This window comes from Anabrus simplex, chromosome 1 (genome assembly GCF_040414725.1).
Source record: "Anabrus simplex isolate iqAnaSimp1 chromosome 1, ASM4041472v1, whole genome shotgun sequence".
Lineage (NCBI taxonomy): Eukaryota > Metazoa > Arthropoda > Insecta > Orthoptera > Tettigoniidae > Anabrus > Anabrus simplex.
The window spans coordinates 1,716,511,331-1,716,533,625 of NC_090265.1; the positions used below are offsets into that span (position 1 = coordinate 1,716,511,331).

General features: G+C 42.2%; 1 protein-coding gene across 2 annotated transcripts in view; it reads left to right on the forward strand.

Annotated features, from left to right (window-relative positions):
- Positions 1–22,295, forward strand: part of LOC136882181 (phosphatidylglycerophosphatase and protein-tyrosine phosphatase 1) — a 69,289-nt gene that overhangs the window by 26,406 nt on the left and 20,588 nt on the right. Inside the window, exons 2-3 of one of the 2 annotated variants that reach the window (XM_067154737.2) lie at positions 9,204–9,281; positions 20,395–20,586. In XM_067154737.2, coding sequence (XP_067010838.1) covers positions 9,204–9,281; positions 20,395–20,586 — 270 coding nt within the window. The remainder of the gene's footprint in view (positions 1–9,203; positions 9,282–20,394; positions 20,587–22,295) is intronic. The other variant, XM_067154747.2, reaches the window with a different exon arrangement.

Sequence of the window (22,295 nt, forward strand, 5' to 3'; positions counted from 1 at the left end):
ATTGATTGATTGATTGATTGATAATTGTGGTCTTACCAGAGATTTATTCCCTCTTCTTTACATCTTTACTACAACCCCTGAAAACTATATCCCAACCCATCTCCCTGTGGGTGGGAGAGGTAGAATAACACCCATGGTACCTCCTGCCTGTTGTAACAGGTGACTAGAAGGGACCTCAGGGGCACTCAACTTCGGAGCATGGGTTGGTGACCACAGGGCCCTTAGGTGAGTCTTGGCACCCCGGTGAAATTCTAATGGGGCTTTTGGTTCCGATCTGTAGCTAGCTTCAGGTAGATTGTCACTTTTTTAGATCACGCAGGTGGTCATTCACAGCATGTAAATAGTTGTAGGCAGCTTCTGTAGATGGCAGACAAGTAGGCATGAAATGAGAGATTTTTAATAATTAGAAGTTGTTTGACTCGAGGTGAAGTAATTCTAAGAATAACCTCAATCAGTGTGCCCTTCTGACAAAGAATTGGTCATATGGCATCAAGTTTGTGGAGATAATATTGCTGGATTGCATGAATCCGACTTTACCCAATTGATTAACCTTGTTCGAATTCACTCATCGATTTTAAGCAGTAGTTCCCTTGATGCTATTTGTGTTGTTTGAATACCATGTGCCCACATGCCTGTGCTATTTGAAATTGTAAAATATGTAAATCTTTGTTCCTTGAGTGCTTGTTTATGAGAAATATATCTTTGCCAGTCCTCCTGATATCCTGTATTTCCTGTTTGAGCATATATCAGGGGCTGGAAACTGAATGATTCTATTCATATATTTCTATATATTTCCTTGTTTCAGTGCATTTAATTCTGTTATTTTTATTTTTATGTGGTACTTGGATACTGATGTATACCCATTATCTTATGTATGCTATGCTCTGCTGTCTTGCTTTCGAAGGGATTTATTATTTGTCATAATATCAGCTTTGTATTAATGTGTCAGTCATTCATTTTAAGGTAAAGTTACTGTGTGGTGTGATGTTATGGTTGAAATTATGCTCTCAATGATCTAGTATGCCATATGAACTAGGGGTATCAGATCATTATTCACAAAATAGTAAGTACTTGAAAATAAAACATACATACATACATACATACATACATACATACATACATACATACATGCATACATTATCATTATAGACTGTTATGCCTTTCAGCGTTTAGTCTGCAAGCCTCTGTGAATTTACTAAACGTCACCACAATCCTCTGTTTGCAACTAGAGCTGTGGCCTAATTTAGTTCTATACCTCTTATCTTTAAATCATTAGAAACTGAGCCTAACAATTGTCGTATTGGTCTCCCTCTACTTCTATTACCCTCCATAACAGAGTCCATTATTCTCCTAGGTAACCTATCCTCCTCCATTCACCTCACATAACCCCACCACTGAAGCCGGTTTATACATACAGCTTTATCCATTGAGTTCATTCCTAAATTAGCCTTCATCTCCTCATTCTGAGTACCCTCCTGCCATTGTTCCCACATGTTTGTACCAGCAATGATTCTCGCTACTTTTATACCTGTTCCTTCTAACTTATAAATAAGATATCCTGAGTCCACCCAGCTTTCGCTCCTGTAAAGCAAAGTTGGTCTGAAAACAGATCGATGTAAAGATAGTTTTATCTGGGAGCTGACTTCCTTCTTACAGAATACCGCTGATCGCAACTGCGAGCTCACTGCATTAGCTTTACTGCACCTTGATTCAATCTCACTTACTATATTACCATCCTGGGAGAATGCACACCCTAAATAATTGAAATTATCGACCTGTTCTAGCTTTGTAACACCATTCTGACATTCAATTCTGTTGAATTTCTTACCTACTGACATCAATTTAGTCTTCGAAAGGCTCGTTGCTCCTATTTTCAAGTTCCAGCAGGCTTTCGGCACAATCTGCCATTAAGACCAAGTCGTCAGCATAGACCAGACTGCTTACTACATTTCCACCTAACTGAATCCCTCCCTGCCATTTTATACCTTTCAGCATATTATCCATGTAAACTATGAACAGCAAAGGTGGAAGATTACAGCCTTGTTTAACCCCTGTAAGTACCCTGAACCAAGAGCTCATTCAGCCGTCAATTCTTACTGAAGCCCAGTTGTCAATATAAATGCCTTTGATTGATTTTAATAATGTACCCTTAATTCCATAGTCCCCCAGTATGGCGAACATCTTTTCCCTTGGTACCCTGTCATATGCTTTCTCTAGATCTGCGAAACATAAACACAACTGTATATTCCCCTCTTAGCATTTTCCAATTACCTGGCAGATACTGAAAATCTGATCCTGGCAGCCTCTCTGTGGTCTGAAACCACACTGGTTTTCATCCAATTTCCTCTCAACCACTGGTCGCACCCTCCCTTCCAAGATGCCAGTGAATACTTTGCCTGGTGTACTAATCAATGAGATACCTCGATAGTTGTTGCAATCCTTCCTGTTCCCTTGCTTATAGATAGGTTCAATTACTGCTTTTGTCCAATCTGAAGGTACCTTACCAACACTCCATGCTAATTTTACTACTCTATGAAGCCATTTCATCCCTGGCTTCCCACTATACTTCACCATTTCAGGTCTAATTTCATCTATTCCTGCTGCTTTATGACAATGGAGTTTATTTACCATCCTTTCCACTTCCTCAAGCATAATTTCACCAACATCATTTTCCTCCTCCCCATGAGCTTGGCTGTTCGCAACACCACCAGGATGATTTCCTTTTACATTGAGAACATGTTCAAAATATTCCCTCCACCTCTGCAGTGATTCCCTGGGATCTTTTATGAATTCACCTGAATTACTCAAAACACTGTTCATTTCCTTTTCTGCTCCCTTCCTAAGATTCTTTATTACTGTCCAGAAAGGTTTCCCTGCTGCTTGACCTAGCTTTGTATGAATTATCTGGCTTGGCACCAAACTTTATTAATGAGTTTCATCTGTATCCTATTATGTCCTCTTTGGTCCTGGCATTGTTTTCACTAACTTGTGCCACTCTGCTTACTTTCATCTATCCTATCCAACCTCCCTTGGCCAACTGTTGTTCTTTTCTGACCCCGATGGTATTAGAATTATGAGGCCTGGGGAGCCTTTAATTTTCACGCCCTTTGTGACACTTGTCTTCCTTTGGTCAATACCTTCATTTTTGAAGTGTCAGACCCGTTCCATTTTTCCCTTTTATTAATGTTGTATAAAGGAGTGTTTTTCCTCCGCTGCGAACCATGTGACCTTGCTACGGCGGGGAGGCTTGCGTGTCCCAGATAGCCGAGCCACATGAGCAACCATATCGGATGGGTATCTATTGAGAGATCATACTAATGAATGGTTCATCGAAAGTGGGGTAGGAGCCTTTCAGATGTTGCAGGGGCAGGAATCTGCGTGATTGACTGATATGGCCTTATAATAATACTCAACATGGCTTAGCTGTGTTGACATTGCTACATGGTTGAAAGCAACGGAAAATTACAGCCGTAATAAACTTCTGAGGACATGCAGCTCTCTCTCTGTATGAATGATGTACTGATGATGGCTTCCTCCCGGGTAAAATATTCTGGAGGTAATATAGCCCCCAATTCGGATCTCTGGATGGGGACTAAACAAGGGTGGGGGGGCAGTCATCAGGAGATGGATACTGACATTTGGTGATACCAATATAGTTGGTCCGTTATTGGACATTATAAATTTTCCAGCTCATTCCTGGTTGCCAGCGTTTCGCCTCAGTGTGTGCTAAGTTGGGCTCATCAGTTGGTAAATAGTACACCTACCAAGACACATGGCTAGTGCATACTATGGAGCCCAACTTGGCACACTGGGGCAAAACGCTGGCAACCTGGAATGAGTTAGCTGGAAAATTTCTAATGTCCAATAACGGACCAACTATACTGGTATTATAAATTTACTCATGTGGAACAAATATTTCAGGTTACCGATGGGAATAAACATATTCATGGACATTTGGTGAGTCGGAGCATGGAATGTTAGAAGTTGGAATCGTTGTGTTAGGTTAGAGGATTTGAAAAGGGTTAAGGACAGACTAGAGTTAGATGCAGTTAGTATAAGTGAAGTACGTTGGCAGGAAGAGCAGGTTTTTATGGTCAGGCGACTAAAGAATTATAAACACAAAATCAAATGGGAAATGTAGGAGTTGGTTTAATAATGAATAAGAAAATAGGGCATTGGGTAAGCTACTACGACCAGCATAATGAAAGGATTATTGTTGTCAAGATAGACACCAACTCCTTTGCCTATGACAATAGTGCCTACTAGTTCAGCGGATGATGAGAAAATCAAAAGAATATATGAAGAGATAGAAGCTTTAATATAATATGTAAAAGGAGACGAGAACCTAATTGTGATGGGAGACTGGAATGTAGTGGTAGGCCAAGGAAGAGAAGGTAAGACAGTAGGAGAATTCAGATTTGGACAAAGGAATGAAAGAGGAAGTCGACTGGTTGAATTCTGCACCAATCACAATTTAGTCCTTGCTAATACTTGGTTCAAACACCACAAATGATGGCTGTATACGTGGATGAGACCTGAAGACACTGCAAGGTATCAAATAGACTTCATTATGATTAGGCAGAGAGCCAGAAACCAGGTGCTGGATTGCAAAACTTTCCCAGGATCAGATTGGATTCTGATCACAATTTGTTGGTCATGAAATGCCATCTGAAGCTGAAGAAATTGAAGAAGGGAAGGAATGCAAGGAGATGGGATCTATCTAGACAAATTGAAAGAAAAGAGTGAAGGAAACACAATAGAGGAAAAATGGACAGTCATGAAGAATGAGGTCAGTAGGGCTGTTGGAGAAATGTTAGTTAGAAAGCAAAGATCAACTAAGAATCAATGGATAACTCGATGAACGATGAAAATACAAGATTGCAAAAACATGAAGAGGGCAGGAAAGATACAGGCAATTAAAGAATGAAGTGGATAGAAAGTGCAGGACAGCTAAGGAGGAATAGCTGAAGTGCAAGGATGTTGAAGGTTGTACGGTCGTAGGAAAAGTAGATGCTGCATACAGGAAAATCAAGGAAACCTTTGGAGAAATGAAAACTAGTTATATGATTATAAGTGCTCAAATGGAAAACCACATCTAGGGAAAGAAGACAAGGCAGAAAGATGGCAGGAACATATTCAACACTTATATCAAGGTCAAGATGTAAGTAATATGGCTCTGGATCAAGGAGAGGCTGTTCATGCTGATGAAATGGGAGACCCAGTTTTGAGGTCAGAATTCAACAGAACTTTCAGAGACCTAAATAGGAACAATGCACCTGGAATTGATCTATTACAGTACTATTTAAAATAGTTTTACTTGAATCCGCCTTGTCAATACACCTTATAACGAAAGAAAACTATTTATTTAACCATGCATGTTTCGGGAAGCCTTCCAGCTAACTCATTCCTGGTTGCCAGCATTTCGCCTCAGTGTGCTAAGTTGGGCTCATCGGTTGGTAAATAGCACACCTACCAAGACACATGGCTAGTGCATACCGTGGAGCCCAACTTAGCACACTGGGGCGAAATGGGGAGCCTTCCCAAAACATGTATGGTTAAATAAATACTTTTCTTTCATTATAAGGTGTATTGACAAGGCAGATTCAAGTAACACTATTTTAAATAGTTCTGTTATAGATTCAGACTAGTCAATACGGATCAAACAACCATATTAACCTATCATGGTTAAGTTTATCAACCTGGAATTGATGACGTTCCCTCCGAATTATTGACTGCTTTAGGAGAAACACCGTGGCGAGTTATTCCATTTAGTGTGCAAGATGTATGAAACAGGGGAAATGCTATCCGATTTTTGGCAGAATGTTATACACATTCCCAAGAAAGCCTGTGCTGACAAGTGTGAAAACTACCGCATCATTAGTTTAGTATCTCATGCCTGCAAAATTTTAACATGTATTATTTACAGAAGAATGGAAAGACAAGTTGAAACTGAGTTGCGAGAGGATCAGTTTGGCTACAGAAGAAGTGTAGGAACATGTGAAGCAATGCTGACTTTACATCTGATCTTAGAGGATCGAATTAAGAAGGACAAGCCGACGTACATGGCGTTCGTAAATCTAGAAAAGGCTTTTGATAATGTTGATTGGAGCAAGTTATTTGAGATTATGAAGGTAATCGGGATCAGATACCTGGAAAGAAAAATTATTTATAATCTGTACAAAAATCAGTCTGCAGGGCTTTTAAAAAGAAGCACCAATTCAGAAAGGAGTGAGGCAAGGCTGCAGTTTGTTCCCCGTCCATTTCACTGTTTATATAGAACAGGCGGTAAAGGAAATCAAAGAGGAATTTGGAAAGGGAATCACAATCCAAGGAGAGGAAATCAAAACCCTTATTTTCTTGACACGGCACTAGCCCAAAAGCCTATACAATATCATGTCCAAAACCCTCAAATTTGTCAATGATATTATTATTTTATCTCAGACTGCAGAAGATCTGGAGAAATTGCTGAATGGTATGGACAGGATCTTAGAGAATGAGTACAAGATTAAAAAAAAAAAAAAAGTGCAGTTGTACGGATTCAGGTGATGCAGGTAATATTATATTAAAAAATGAAGCACAAGCAAAGAAGGCATTTCTTAAGGCGACACTCTGAGATAAAAATATATTTTTACATAATGCATGGATTTTCATGAAACTTTGTGGGAGTGTCATCTACATAAAAGTAGAGATACCATGAACATTTCTTTCATATACAATTAATAGTTTTTTCCAAAATAAACTTATTTGAAATTTTTAATTCCATTTTTCATGAAATGTAATTAACATATTAATGTAAATTCATAATTAGGTAGATAATACTTTTTTTTTTTTTAAAGCACTACATATCATTTTCTCTGTACTTAATTTACTGTATATAAGGAGACATATCGTACTAAAGTTTGTGTAAGTTTTATGTTCTAACATTTTGGACTTTAAAAAAATCTCTACTACTTGAAAAAATTCTGCAATCAGAAATTCCATATGCAGGTTTCTTAATATAGCTGTGATACGTATATCATACAAATTTTGTTACATTTGGCAGAATATTATGGAAAGACAGATTGAGAAATGAAGATTTGAGAAAGAAGGTTGGAATGGAAAGCCTAAATAAGAGAACTGATATGAGTAAACTAAGATTGTTTGGACATTTAAAGAGGATGGAGAAGGAAAGAATATAAAAACAGATTATGGAGATGAAGTTTGAGGAAAAGAGAGCAAGAGGGAGACCCAGAACTAGGTGGATCGATTCAATAAAGAGGAGTGCAAGAAGAAGCCTACACTGGGACAAAAGGATGGAAGAGGAATGGTGGAAGGAGAGAAGAAGGTGGAGAAGTGCCATAAATGCCCTTACCTGGCAGGAGTTGGATAAGGGGAAAGGAGGATTATGAACAAAGATATTTACAGTCAGATACAAAAGTTCAAAACCAGAAAAGCAGCTGGAATTGATAAGCTTTCTGAGGATATACTAAAGGCAATGGGTTTGGATGGTGGTGGTGGGGGTGGTTGTTATTGTTTTAAGAGGACGTACTACTGGGCAACACTCCTCTGTGTGTTTGAGTCATCAGTCTATAGACTGGTTTGATACAGCTCTCCATATCATCCTAGGATTATCTTGTGCTAACCTTTTCATTTCTTCGTAACTGCTGCATCCAACATCTGCTCTAATCTGCTTGTCATATTCATACCTCAGACTACCCTTACCATTCTTACCCCCCCCCCCCCCCACTTCACTAAAAAACCAACTGCAAAAGTTCTGGGTGTCTTAAGATGTATCTTGCTGGGCTGAGTGGCTCAAATGGTTGAGGCGCTTGTCTTCTGACCCCAACCTAGCAGGTTCAATCCTGGCTCAGTCCAGTGGTATTTGAAGGTGCTCAAATACGTCAGCCTTTCATCAGTAGATTTACTGGCATGTGAAAGAACTCCTGCAGGACTAAATTCTGGCACCCTGGCATCTCTGAAAACTGTAAAAGTAGTTTTTTTGCTAGTTTTTTACGTCGCACCGACACAGATAGGTCTTACGGCGATGATGGGACAGGAAAGGGCTAGGAGTCGGAAGGAATCGGCCGTGCCAGCATTTGCCTGGTGTGAAGTAAAAGTAGTTAGTGGGACTTAAAGCCAATAACATTATTAAGATGTGTCCTATCATTCTATCCCTTCTCCTCAAATTTAGCCACAACGATCTTCTCTCAACAATTCAATTCAGTATCTCTTCATTCGTGATTCAATTTATCCATCTCACCTTCAGCATTATTCTGTAATATCACATTTCAAAAGCTTCTATTCTCTTTCTTTCTGAGCTAGTTAACGCCCATGTTTCACTTCCATACAATGCCATGCTCCAAGCTAAAGTCTTCAAAAACTCCTTTCTAATTCCTATATCAATGTTCGAAGTGAACAAATTTCTTTTCTTAAGGCGACACTCCGGAGATAAAAATAGATATTTTGGTCATTTAGGTGAAATTTTTTTTAATGACTGAAATTTAAAGGATTGAGACTCTTTTTTCTTATCACGAAGTTATTCTGCTGAATTCAAACAATTTATCACTGTAATAAAGCTTTGTTTGCCAACTGTAGTTTTACATTTAAATCCCACACAAACTTTAGTACGATATGTCTCCTTATATACAGTAAATTAAGTACAGAGAAAATGATACGTAGTGCTTTAGAAAAAAGTATTATCTACCTAATTATGAATTTACATTAATATGTTAATTAAATTTCATGAAAAATGGAATTGAAAATTTCAAATAAGTTTATTTTGGAAAAAACTATTAATTGTATATGAAAGAAATGTTCATGATATCTCTATGTAGATGACACTCCCACAAAGTTTCATGAAAATCCATGCATTATGTAAAAATATATTTTTATCTCAGAGCGTTGCCTTAAGAAATGCCTTCTTTACTTGTGCTAGCCTGCATTTTATGTTCTCCTTACTTCTACCATCATTAGTTATTTTCTCATCAGGCACCACTATTGGTTTTTGCGATTTTCCTACGAATATATAACCCGCCAGCCTTTGATCTGATGACTGAAGAGACATACAACCCTGGAGATAGGTTTTTTATGTCCAATTAATTTCCTTAACTAGTCATTATATTTTAAGTTAGTGAATAAACATTCCTTTTGTGCTGCCGTCTTCTCTTTTTACAGCTGTCCCATTAACTGTTAACAGTTCACTGAGTTTCCTCTTTGCTTTGCAGTTGTTGAAGGAAAATGTGAAAGCAGTGGTCTCGATGAACCAGTCGTATGAATTAATGATCTGTATGAATAGAAAGGAGGTAAGTATGGCTCACTGTGCGCTTCTTTGTCTTTTTTTTTTTTTTACTATCCTATTAGTGGTAAATTTCCATCCTTTTATGTCTGGAAGACTTTGGAGTTTCGAGCAAGGATTGTTTCTACTCAGACTCTCCTGTTCATTCTGTCCGGTTATATATATATACTGTATATACAGGGTGAACAAAAAATGCCGCACTTGGAGGTCGGCAGGTTTCTATAGACAAATCGGATCTGGTGCTGTTGGAAAACAAGTCAAAAATGAGAAGCTGGCAACACTGTCACATCCTTCAGCTCATTGGAATGTAATAGAGGAACGTGCATCATCCCGCTCTACCGTACCCGCCGTCGCAGCTCACTGAGTAGACAGCTGGGTTATCAAACCCACATGCACCATGGAGGCCCCTCTAGGGACACCATGACCTTGACGTCGGTGTGGGGGCTTGTGTGCTTGTTGATCCCAAGGGCTGTGCCAGCTTAGGGTTACCCATGCTGAATTGGCCTCGGTGTAGGGCCAGACTAACAAGGTGTCCCCCGAGTTCCTTGAGAGGTGTCTGTGCTCTTTATTCTTCAATTCTATTTCTACCCTTCTATTCTTACTTCTTAAATTTCATTCCTCTTGCTGTCTGGCCACCCTCTCTGCCTTGGGTAGATTAGGTTAGTACGGAGGTTTTATCCTCTCCCAATCACAAGTTTCGGGTCGTGGCGAGGTGATGCATGGCTACTGGGAGAGTAGTTTCAAGCAACTCCCTCCAGATACCGGGCGCCCTCTGGAGTAAATACCCTTGCCTTCGGTACATCTCCTTGGCTCTGCTGGAGGTCGACTTCATATTTCCGGAGTACTTGTGGGACCAAAGATGGAACCTCTTTCTCTTCCTTCTTTTTCAAAGGGTGGCACCCTTCGAAAAACAGCGTCTAAAATTGGTAAGAAACATAAGCTGTATACTCCAGTTCCTGTACTCTATATAAGTGACAAACGTCTTCCTCGATTCCTGGTTGTTTCCAGGGTCGATGGTAAAAGTTTCCTTGACGAATGTCCTTTTACGATAAGTAATTCAATTGAAGAAATTGTTGCTGATGAAGTGGACGAGATGCGCAAGCTCCGAGATGGATCCGTACTTATCAAGACATCTACGGCTGAGCAGTTCAGATGGCTACTTAAAGCCAAGCTATTCAGAAAGGTAGAGGTGAAAATCGAGAAGCACCAAACCCTTAACTCCTGCAAGGGAGTTATATTCCGCAGGGATTTGGTTAAGTCTTCCGATGATACTATGATCCGGTACCTAGTACGTCGGGGTGTAATCGACGTGAAGAGGTTGAAGGGGTGTGTAGGTGATAAGCTACTCGATATGGGTTCTTTCGTCCTTACCTTCGACGCCGAGACCGTACCTGAACTGATAAAAGTGGCAATGTATCGTCTGACTGTTCGTCCTTATATTCCAGCACCAATGAGGTGTTATAACTGTCAAAAGTTTGGCCATACCTCACTGCGATGTACAGGTACGACGACCTGCAAAATGTGTGGAAAGTGCAAGCATCCTGGTGTTCACTGCACACTACCACCTGTGTGCGTAAACTGCCTGGGTGTGCATGCTCCTATCTCCAAGGAATGCCCCACATTCAAGCAAGAGAAGAAGATCCAGGAGATAAAATCGCTGGATAAGCTATCTTATCCAGACGCTTGGAGGAAGTTAAAATCCATGGCTGCTCCGGAGTTCTCCATCTCCTTTGTTGAAAAGGTCGCAAATGTGCGGATCACTTTACAGAGTTTTGTACAGAACAGCAGTATTGAAAACGCACCGATAAGTCAAAGCCAGCAACAAAAGATAATCGCTAAGGAAACTGGAGTTTTAACAGCTCAAGAATCGAAAAGTGCGTTATTGCCGACGTTGCCTGGGAAGGCTGTTTCCCAGGAACGCTCAGCTGGGAAGTCCTCCCCCAACAGGGCGAGGGGAAAGACTTCCCCAAATAGGGCTGGACTTTCCAGCCCTCCTTCCAATTCCCAGGTTACAAAGGAGCAGAAAGGGAAGCCACAGAGCTCCCCTAAGAAATTGGAGAAGCCTTCTCCAACTCAATCGGGGGTCACAGGATCCCCGAAGATATCCGGTAAGCCATCTGCCGGCTCTCCTCCAAAAAAGAGAGAAAGAGTGGGCAAGAACGAGAGGCCCCGACGCCCTCTTGTTCGATCACTTTCTGGAGAACCTTGTTCTCCCAGGAAGAAGGCCCACTGTAACCGATCAATGAGATCACTGTCCACGGAGGGTCCAGTCACTGCGCCTCCTTCTTCTGAGGAGATAATGGAGACTGAGCCATTAATTGTCGTGGATAATGATTGTGACAAAAATGACACCGACAAAGACGGCGGAACCTGGCAGGTAATGGACCGAACAAAGGGCAAGAAAATGCTCTAAATTTGAAGCCTTACCGATTCACACAATGGCACTATTGCAATGGAACTGCAGTAGTTACCACTGTCGCCTAGCTGAGTTACGTCAATTGATATCCGTCTATGCGGCCTCCATAGTCTGTCTACAGGAATCTCGTTTGAGACCTGGAAACGACACAACTATGAGAAGATATCGTCTTTATTCCAAAGACAGAGTAGCTATGGATGGCGCAGCAACTGGGGGCGTTTGTACCCTAGTTCGCTCAGACATCTATAGCGAAGAAGTACCACCCTGTACTCAGCTAGATGCAGTTGCAGTTCGCACTCCGTTGCCAGTAATGACAACGGTGTGCAACGTGTACATTCTACCGGATTACGACCTTGAAATTTGTGCACTAGAAGATTTGATCCCTCAGTTGAGTCCTCCTTTCCTCATGCTGGGAGACGGGAATGCCCGTAACATACTATGTGGTCTCCATCTTCCTGTTCTAGGGGGAGGATGCTCGAGCAAATGATCAACCTGTTCTTAATACAGGGGAACCGACACATTTCAGCAGCGCACATGGCACATTCTCACACCTGGATGTCACTCTGTGCAGCTGTGCGCTAGTTCCCCTGCTACGGTGGCAAGTACACGACGACCTCTGTGATAGTGACCGTTTCCTGATAATTCTGCCTCTCTTGAATCAAAGACAGTCCGAAGTACCCAAGCTCTGGTTACTTCGGCGGGCAAATTGGCCAGAATTTACAAAACGTGCAGTGATGGCTCATGATATGCTGGAGTCTGTTGACGACCACGTTTCTTCCATTACTACTGAAATTTTGGCTGCTTCTGCTGCTGCTGCTGTTTCCTCCTCCAGTATTTGTCGCCGGAAACAGGTTCCATGGTGGATGGATGAAATTGCAGCAGCCATACGTGATCGCTGACGGGCTTTTGAGCATTATCGTCGGAATCCTATGATGGCCAATCATATCACATTTAAGCGTCTGCGCGTGAAGGCCCGTTTTTTGATTGGAGAAAGTAAGAAATCTTTGTGGAAAAAGTATGTGTCATCCATCACGGCACATACTCCGTCATCATAGGTGTGGACAAAACTCCGCCGTATTATTGGAGTACTGAATGTGCTCTCAGTACCCGGAATCTCCATTAATGGAGATATAGTTACGATTCCTTCAGTCATTGCAGACCACATCATGTCACATTTCGCAGATACGTCCAGCTCTAGGAGACACGACCCTGCATTCCTTCCAATTAAGCGCGAAGCAGAAGCACGCATATTTCTTTTGCCTCTAGTGCTTCACATCCCTACAATGTGCCCTTCACGGAGTGGAAGTTGCGGAGTGCACTCGCGCTATGCAGAGATACGTCTCCTACACCGGACAAAATCCATAATTAAATGCTTAAGCATTTGAGTGACAGATGTCTCAAGGATATCCTCGCCCTATTCAACAGAATATGGAGTGAGGGTGTGTTTCCATCTCAGTGGCATGAGGGAATTATTATACCAATTCCCAAGCCAGGTAAAGATCCAAAACTTCTGTATAGTTGTAGGCCAATATCCCTTACAAATGGCCTCTGTAAGCTATTTGAAAGGATGGTTAACCGGCGTCTTGTGTGGGCCATGGAAAAGGAGGGTCTCTTGTCTAACTACCAGTGTAGTTTTCGCTCTCATCGGTCTGCCACTGATCATCTGGTCAGACTGGAGAGCACCATTCAGGAGGCCTTTCTCCGGAAGGAACACCTGGTCGCCATGTTTTTTGACCTGGAGAAAGCTTACGGCACTACCTGGCGATATGGGATTCTCTCCACTCTACACCACTGGGGATTTCGGGGAAATTTGGCAACGTTTATTGAGAACTTCATGTCCCTCCGTCTCTTTCGAGTCCGAGTAGGGAATGCATTTTCTCAATATTACGTTCAGGAAAATGGAGTACCTCGGATCTGTACTGAGCGTCACGCTGTTCGCAATCACCATCAACGGCATAGTTGCCGCTGCTGGGCCCGCAGTCGTTCCATCGCTGTATGTAGACGATTTAGCTCTACATTACAGCTGCGGAAGGGTGGCATTTGCTGAGAGACAGCTACAGCAAGCTATGAACTGAGTCGACAGATGGCCCTGCAACATGGTTTTCGATTTTCAGCAGTGAAAACCTCAGTTGTACACTTCTGTCGACGTCGGCCAGTGCATCCCGAACCAGAGCTCCGCCTGCGAAACAGTGTTTTACCAGTGGTTGACACCTGCAGATTCCTGGGTCTCCATTTTGATAAGAGACTTACGTGGCAGCCCCACATCCGTCAGTTGAAGGTTGCCTGCATGAAGAGACTTGACATGCTTAAGTTTCTCAGCAGCACTTCGTGGGGGGCTGACCGTGTGGTACTGCTACGATTTTACACGGCGACAGTCCTCTCCCGAATTGACTATGGAAGTGCGGCTTATGGCTCAGCATCAAAATCTACGCTGAGCCTTTTAGACAGTATTCTGGCAACGGGTGCTTTCCGTACTAGCCCCATTCCCAGCCTACTTGCTGAAGTGGGAGTTCCACCTTTACGGATAAGGAGGCAGCAGTTACTCCTCACGTAGGCTGCAAAAATTCGTGAAATGCCGCTACATCCAAGCTATCAATGCATCTATCGTACCAGCGGTGCCAAGACCGGCCGAATGCCACACGGCCGGTTGGGTTTCGTATGGAGAGCTTGTGTCAGGATTTGAACATTGATATCGGTGGTTGTCTTGAACGAACTCTTAGTGAGGTACCTCCATGGTTGGTTCCGCGACTGGATAGACGTCTATATCTGCTCTGTGGACCCAAGGTGAACCCGGATTCCTCTGTTTATCGGAGGTATTTCCAGGACTTTGTTCACCAATATCCGGCTGCGAGACAAATCTTCATGGATGGTTCTAAAATCGGAGATAATGTTGGTTGCTCTTTCGTCATTGATGATATAAGCACGAAGATCTCGCTTCCTAAAGTATGTAGCGTGTATACTGCAGAGCTTTACGCCATCTTAGAGGCTCTCAGTTTGCACTGCGTGATGAAAGAAGCCACTTTCTTATGTGTACCGATTCGTTAAGCTCTTTGCAGTCTATTGAAACCTGTTTCTCGCAACACCCACTGGTACAGCAGATACATGACCTTCTAGCCAGGTTAAGGGATGCTGGCTCCAGAATCACTTTTGCGTGGCTTCCAAGCCACGTTGGGATTGCGGGAAACGAACTTGCGGATGAAGCTGCATAGGAAGCTGTACTTGTACCTCCAAGACCAGTCATTGTACTTGCTAAGGATATTTGTTCTCACCTACGTCAAACCATCTTGGCGCCCTGGGAATCGGAGTGGCTAGATATCCGAACTCCCAACAAGCTAAGAGCAATTAAGAAGACAACTACTGTGTGGTGGTCCTCTTTCCGACCTTCACGGAGAGAGGCCATAGTATTGTGCAGGTGAGGATAGGTCATTTACGATCCACGCACTCTTATCTCCTAAAGAGGGAAGACCCTCCCAGTGTGTTCTTGTGGTGCCGACTTCACCGTGGCCCACATCCTCGCAGAGTGCACCGATCTCTCTGGCCTAAGACGGAGCCTCAGCCTGCAGGAAACACTCGAACGCGTACTAGCCGATGACGTGACTACTGCTGATCTCGTCATCTGCTTTATGTGCAACAGTGGACTTATCAAGGGTATATAAATTACAAGTGTACTGTTGCTCAGGGGACGTACGTTCCCTTTTGATTCATTAGTAATATTTTTGGCCTAATTCTATAATAGTTTTTTTGTTTTATTTTGTACTGTGTTTCCAAATTCCTTTGTTCAATAAATAATTTTGTTTTATATTTTAAATTTCTTTTCCACTAATTTGTTCAGAGAGGATGATTACCACATTGTACTTTCTCTTAAAATAAAAATCACCACCACCACCACCTCCACCGTACCATGGAGGTACGGCTCAAATCTACGTCAGGTTTTTATTCTTTCGTGTGTGTGACATCAGGTCCCTAGTTCCGGTCGTGTAATTGCGTTTGTAAGCATGACATTTGGTTGTCACATGACAATAGTCAAACACATGACAGTGTGATCCATTCAACTGAATGCATGAGTTGACTAACCACACAGTGCACAACCATAACGGGTCCTGTCAAGTGCATGTAGGGCGGCTTTCTGATGAAGTACACAAACAGCGAATATGTCGATATACTTTTTGTGTTGGGTGCATTCTATAACCAAGCTTCTGCTGCTGCTCGTGAGTATGCAGCACGGTACCCTCAAAGACGCCATCCCGAGAAGAATGTTTTTCGTTGCCTTGAGCAACGCCTGTGGGAAACCGGTAATCTTCATCTACAAGTAGTGGACAGAGGTCGTATAAGGACTAGACGTACTCCATAAACAGAGGACGACATTCTTGAAGCCATTCAATGAAGGACCCGTGATATTGCAAGGCAGTTCTAGGTATCTCAAACACTGGTTGTTGATGCGTTGCACGACAAAAAACTGCCTCCATATCATTACACGTTAACTCAACACCAGCGGCCTGAAGACTGCATTCAACGAGTACAGTTCTGTGAATGGCTTTTGCGACAAGTTGAAGATAAAGAACATTTTATAAAGAATGTGATATGGAGTGGCGAATGTAGCTTCACTCGGGAAGGTACTTTCAACCATCACAACAGCCATTATTAGTCTGACCACAACCTCTATGTCACCCATGTACGTGGCTTTCAGGCACGCTTTGGCATAAACCTATGGGCTGGAATAGTTGGAGGAGTGCTTTTAGTCCCTTACCTATTGCCGGACAAGTTGAATGCACCCCGCTATCATACGTTTTTGGGCAATACTTTGCCTGACGCTTTAGAAAACGTTCCACTTGGTGTTTGGCGATAGCTATGGTTTCAGCATGATGCTGCACCACCACACTTTGGAATGACTGTGCATAACTGGTTAAATGAAGCCTTTTCAGGGAAATGGATTGGTCGTGGAGGTCCAATGTTCTAGCCTCCACGTTCTCCGAACCTTAATCCACTAGATTTTTATTTGTGGAGACACATAAAGCAACATGTTTATAGTACTCCACCCATGGATGTACAAGACCTAATAGCTCGCGTGCTTGCTGCATCGGCAATGGTGTATGCAGGTGTGTTGCGTAGGGTCTAGCAAAGTATGCTCCAGCGAGTGGTGAACTGTTTGCAAATGCAAAGTGGTCGCTTTGAATATCTGCTGTGAAGTGAACGTTGTGTGTACGTACCGGCTCTGTGAAGTTAAGACTGGACGTCACATGTACACTATGGAATTATTGTGCGTAGCATAATGGGCAGTCCAGTGTAGCCTACTTATTGTACTGTATTGTGTTTCCTTGTACTGCATTGGATAGAGACTATGTTACTGTATCCACTATTATGTTCCACGTATTGGCTTCGCATTGGATAGAGACGATGTTACTGTATCCACTATTATGTTCCACGTATTGGCTTTATTTATGCCATGGACTAAACAAAGTGGACGTTTATGTCCGTAAGAAGTTCATGTTATGTTTGAATGTTCAAATAAAGGTAACTGTAGTGGTAAGTCAGAACATAGTGTATTGCATAGTGGAGGTGTACATTGGATACGATTTGATACATTAACTGAAAAAAATATTGGCGCGAATGCGACTTGAACATCGGCGCATCTGCACAACTAGCATTTATGGCATTACCTCGTCTCACTGAGCTAATGAGACAGCTCTGGCAGAGCGCCGAGTTCATGCGACCTGTGATTGACCATGCTGCATGCCGTTACAGCATTGCCAGAGCCCATTTCTTAATTCACATTTCTATTAAACCTATTGGTGGGACAAGGTTACTCAAGATAAATTTTGGTTGTGAATTTCGACGAGGAACCACATGCCAACCTCCATGTGCTGCATTTTTTGCTCATCCTGTATATTTTTTTCCCCACCAGAATGGTCTTTAAATTGTTAAATTATGCAGAAATTATTTTGGCAATGCATTTTTCATGTTCATGCCAGAAAGGTGTGGTATGCAATTTCTAATCACTAGATTGTGTACCAAAAGCCTGGATTGAATTTCAAACATCTCCACTATGTTCATATGGAGTGAGGACATATGACGCTGTTGATGGTGATTTGTCCATTGGATTGGGACATTAAGCCTTGAGCAGACCCATTATTGCTATTAGACAGGAGTAAGCTATGTGCTGAAAATGGGTTTCACCCTCTCTCTTCCTATGAAGGTAATCCCAAAAATAAGGTCCCCTATTTTTTTTATAAATACATAAACCTGTTTATTTCTACAATGGTTTACATCATTTTACAGCTTGAACATTTAGCTATTTTCTACATAATCACCATTTCAGTCGATGCATTTTTGTAGACGCTGTGACATTTTTTGTATGCCCATGTCATACCAGCTCGCCGCCATGCTGTTCCGGAAGTAGTGAACCTCATCTTTCACCTCGTTGTCGGTGAATCGCTGAATTGCTTTCCAGCCAAATGTTCTTTCAACTTAGGGAACAAGTGATAGTCACTGGGCGCCAAGTTGAGACTATAGGGTGGGTGGATGATGATGTTCCACTGAAACTGTTGCAGGAGAGCAATGGTTTGATGGGCGATGTGCAGGCGAGCGTTCTCATGGAGAATGTTTACACCCTTGCTCAACATTCCTCTTTTCCAATTCTGAATTGCCCGTCTGTGTTCTTGCAGGGTCTCACAGTACCTGTCAGCGTTAATTGTGGTCCCAGCAGGCATAAAGTCGACCAACAATACCCATTTTCGATCCCGAAACACAGTTGTCATGACTTTACCAGCAGACTGTGTTTGCTTGAAATTCCGCGCCACTGGCGTGATGGGTGGGTGGATGGATGGATGGATCACATTTTTTTACAAAGCCATTTCCTTTTTACTCCCTGCCTATTTATAGAGAACATAGAAGCACCACTGTGTTTATTCTAATTTAATCCAATCTGTTCTCAGGCGTGGCGCATTCATAGCAGTTATTCAAGTTGGGCACTGCTAGGAGAATGGAGATGACGCTGTTGATTGCAGCAGAGTCAATCGCTGAGGACAGAGATTATCAAACAACAATAGGCAGATCAAGATTCTCCTTGCAGTGGCAGGCCGCACGCTTCACGAATACTCATCAGCATACAGCACATTAATAGTGTGGTTATGGACAACAAATGTTTTACTGTGAGTGAAATGTCGCCCCAGCTAGGACTTGGAAATACTGAAACAGCTGGGGTTGAAAAATGTTTTGTACTGGGTGGGTTCTGAGGATGTTGATAGCTGCCCATTAAGAAGCAAGAAAGACTGTGTGCAGCAAAATCATGGCATTGCTCGAGAATGTAGGGGGTGTCTTTCTTTCAAGAATTGTTATGAGATATGAAACATGGCTGTATCATTTTGAACCCAAGATGAAGAGACAATAAACGGAGTGATATCATGTGAATTCACTCCCTGCTCTGAAAAAAAATATTAATAAATCAAAGTGACATATTCAGCAGGGTAAACAATGGCTAAATATTCTGAGATTTGGAGAGGCTCCTGCTTGTGGGCATCATGGCTGATGCATATGTGGTGTATGCAGCAACCCTCAAGAAACTTCACACTTGAGTGAATTGTGTTTGACTACCTCTACATCATGCCTTTGCTGGCAGGATGTAGTGTTTACAGTGCACTATGTCTTCTGGGATGGGCTAGAATAAATTTGTTATTTTCATTGACCTGTCTCAGTCTCATGCTTGGCTTTGACATTATGAAAGTGACCGAGGTATGAGCGATGCCAGTAATGCCATTACTTATGCAGCCAGTCCCTGTTATGAATGGTGTGAAAATATCGCTCATAGGGTCGTTTGGTGCATGCATTTCAGTGGGTTTGGCAGACTGATATGCAATAGCAACTTCTGGCTCAGTGAGGAAAGCAACGGGAAACTACCTCACTCCTCACTTCCCTAGTATGCCTCTTCAGTGACACCTAGGCTGTCTATGACAGCTGTTGGTGGAGTTGTAGAGGATCAAACCAGCCTTCGGGCTGAATACCCAACATACCTCTACATCAGTAGAATCTTTTGCTATTGCACGATGATGCTTGGCAACATATCAGTCAGAAAACGGAGGACGCTATCCAAAAACTGGGATGGATATTGCCATACCAATCTTTCAGCACTGGTTTGGCTCCGTCTTGATTACCACCTCATAGGTAAACTGAAGGTCTTGCCTTGCAGAAAGATGGTTGGAAATGGCTCCCTCATGACAGCTCAGAAGTGAGGCAGTTGAAAGACACAGAGATTATGTAGATACATGGCATTGCGTACCTAAAGCATGTAGCAATATACCGTAATAATAACAAAGGTATAGAAAAAGAAGTGACTTTGTAAAAGAATTGGTTTTAGAGTGACCCTTGTAAGTTGAGGCGATACCATATTCAGTTCAGAACCATCCAGTGATGAGCCCTGGCCATCAAATGAGTGGCTACGTGGTTTAAGTCACGTAGCTGTCATCTTGCATTCGAGAGATAGTGGGTTCGAACCCCACTGTCGTCAGCCCTGAAGATGGTTTTCTGTGGTTTCTCATTTTCACACCAATAAATAAGGCCATGGTTGCTTTCTTCGCACTGCTATCCCTTTTCTATTCATTGTCGCCATAAGACCTATCTGTGTCAGTGTGACTTAAAAAGAAAAGAGATAGAGAGTATTGTTTAATATTGAAACTTGATAAAATGTTAAAATACGGTATTTAATTTCTAGGACTGGGAAAGAAACAATATAGAGTTTCTGCAGCTCAGCACTGTTGATATGTTTGCAGCCCCTACTCAGGAAAAACTGCTGAAGGGTGTGGCGTTTATTAACAAGTTTGAAGGCAGTGGTGGAAGTGTCTACGTGCACTGCAAAGCTGGTCGATCACGTAGTGCTGTGCTTGTTGGATGTTACCTTATGCAGGCAAGTAATAATCAACCTCAATCTGTAGCTTATGGGTAATAATGGTTATTTATTTGTTCATTTGTTCTTTTGCCAATAAGTAAGTAAACTCGTGTCCTCATCCCAAGGTGGTGCAGCTTTTTTCAGGCACACCTCCAATGGAGTTGAGCTGCATGTACCATTTTAACCACATACAAGCACTCCTCCAGTCTTAAATTTCTGGCAGTACTGGGAATTGAACCCAGACCACCAAGGATGTTAGATAAAAGTGATAACTGTTAAGCTGTAGAGTTTCACCAATAATAATAATTTTGTTTATTATACCACTGCCTCTCTACAGCGGTATATTGCTCTTGATCATGCCAGGAACTACTACTAATTTACACTGAGTGGCCAAAAGTCATGGGAAGGGTTGTCCCTTTAGAAAATGTGGCGTGTATGACCCCTGAGCATCGCGGCTAGCTATGGTGTAGCTGTGCAGTCTGTCATCAGTGTCGTGAAGTTGGCAACACATCACGAGTTAACCGACTTTGAACATGGGATGATCAAAGGCGCATGGGTCATGGCATTGCAGAGATTACATGTCAATTCGGGTTTCGAGTTCAGCAGTGTTGAGGGAGGATCTTCATTATCGCAGAGAGAATGTTACCACCCGTGTAAACCGGCGCACAGGAAGACCACATATGTTTAAAGAACGGACATCACGTTGCCTCCGCAAAACCACTCTGGGCATTCGACGGGCTACTGTGAGTCAGATCACCGCCCAGTCGAATGTTAAGTCAAGAACCCATTTCTATCAGGACTGTAAGGAGGCAACTGCACCGCATAGGCTTCACCAGTCGATGACCGACTCGTGTCCCTTTGCTGACACTCAACACAGAGCTCAACAACATGCATGGGCCTGCAAGCATCAGCAATGGACCATGAAACAGTGGCAGTGTGTGGTATGGTCTGATGAATTCCGGTTCCACAATTAGAAATAGGAAAGGATTTCCACCTATCAATACTTGTTTATTGCACTTATTATGTTACAGGACCGGTTTCGACCCTTTACATAAAGTCATCCTCAGCTGAACCATGCATATATATTTATGTGATGAAGCTATGATTAAGATAGTATTGTCAAAGGAATGTCATACGATAATAAACATTAGGTCACATCCAAATGAGGCATGTTGTAACGTGAACTGGCATATATGTCACTATGTACAACAATGCATTGTATGTCTAAAATAGTATGTTTAAGATCTTAAAATTAGTTGATAAAACATATCTCACTTAAAACTAACTTATATATATATGTACAAGATAATAATAATAATAATAATAATTGTATGGCCTCAGCTACTGTGTGCAGACATTTCAATTTTACGCCATCTGGCTGCCTGCTCGTCAATTTCGAAGTTCCGTTTTACTCTAGGCCCGCTAGATGGCAGACCGAGTAAACCGAAACTCTTTTGGGCGTCTATGGCTGAGATGTACAAGATGAATACAATATATGGGAGCACTTCATGCACATGAACGTTCGAGTCTTGCTCGTTGGCTGACTCCCGTGTTCAAGTCTTATTTACACAGTTGTACACTCAGCTGTTGTTCCTGGAGTTTAAATGATATGGTTTGCTGTAAAATTGTATAAGTAAACGATTTTATCTTCATGTATGTACATAGAGTAAAACACTTTCCAATTTTAAAAAGGTGCCAGACGTATGGTTAAAATTACGCTAAAATAT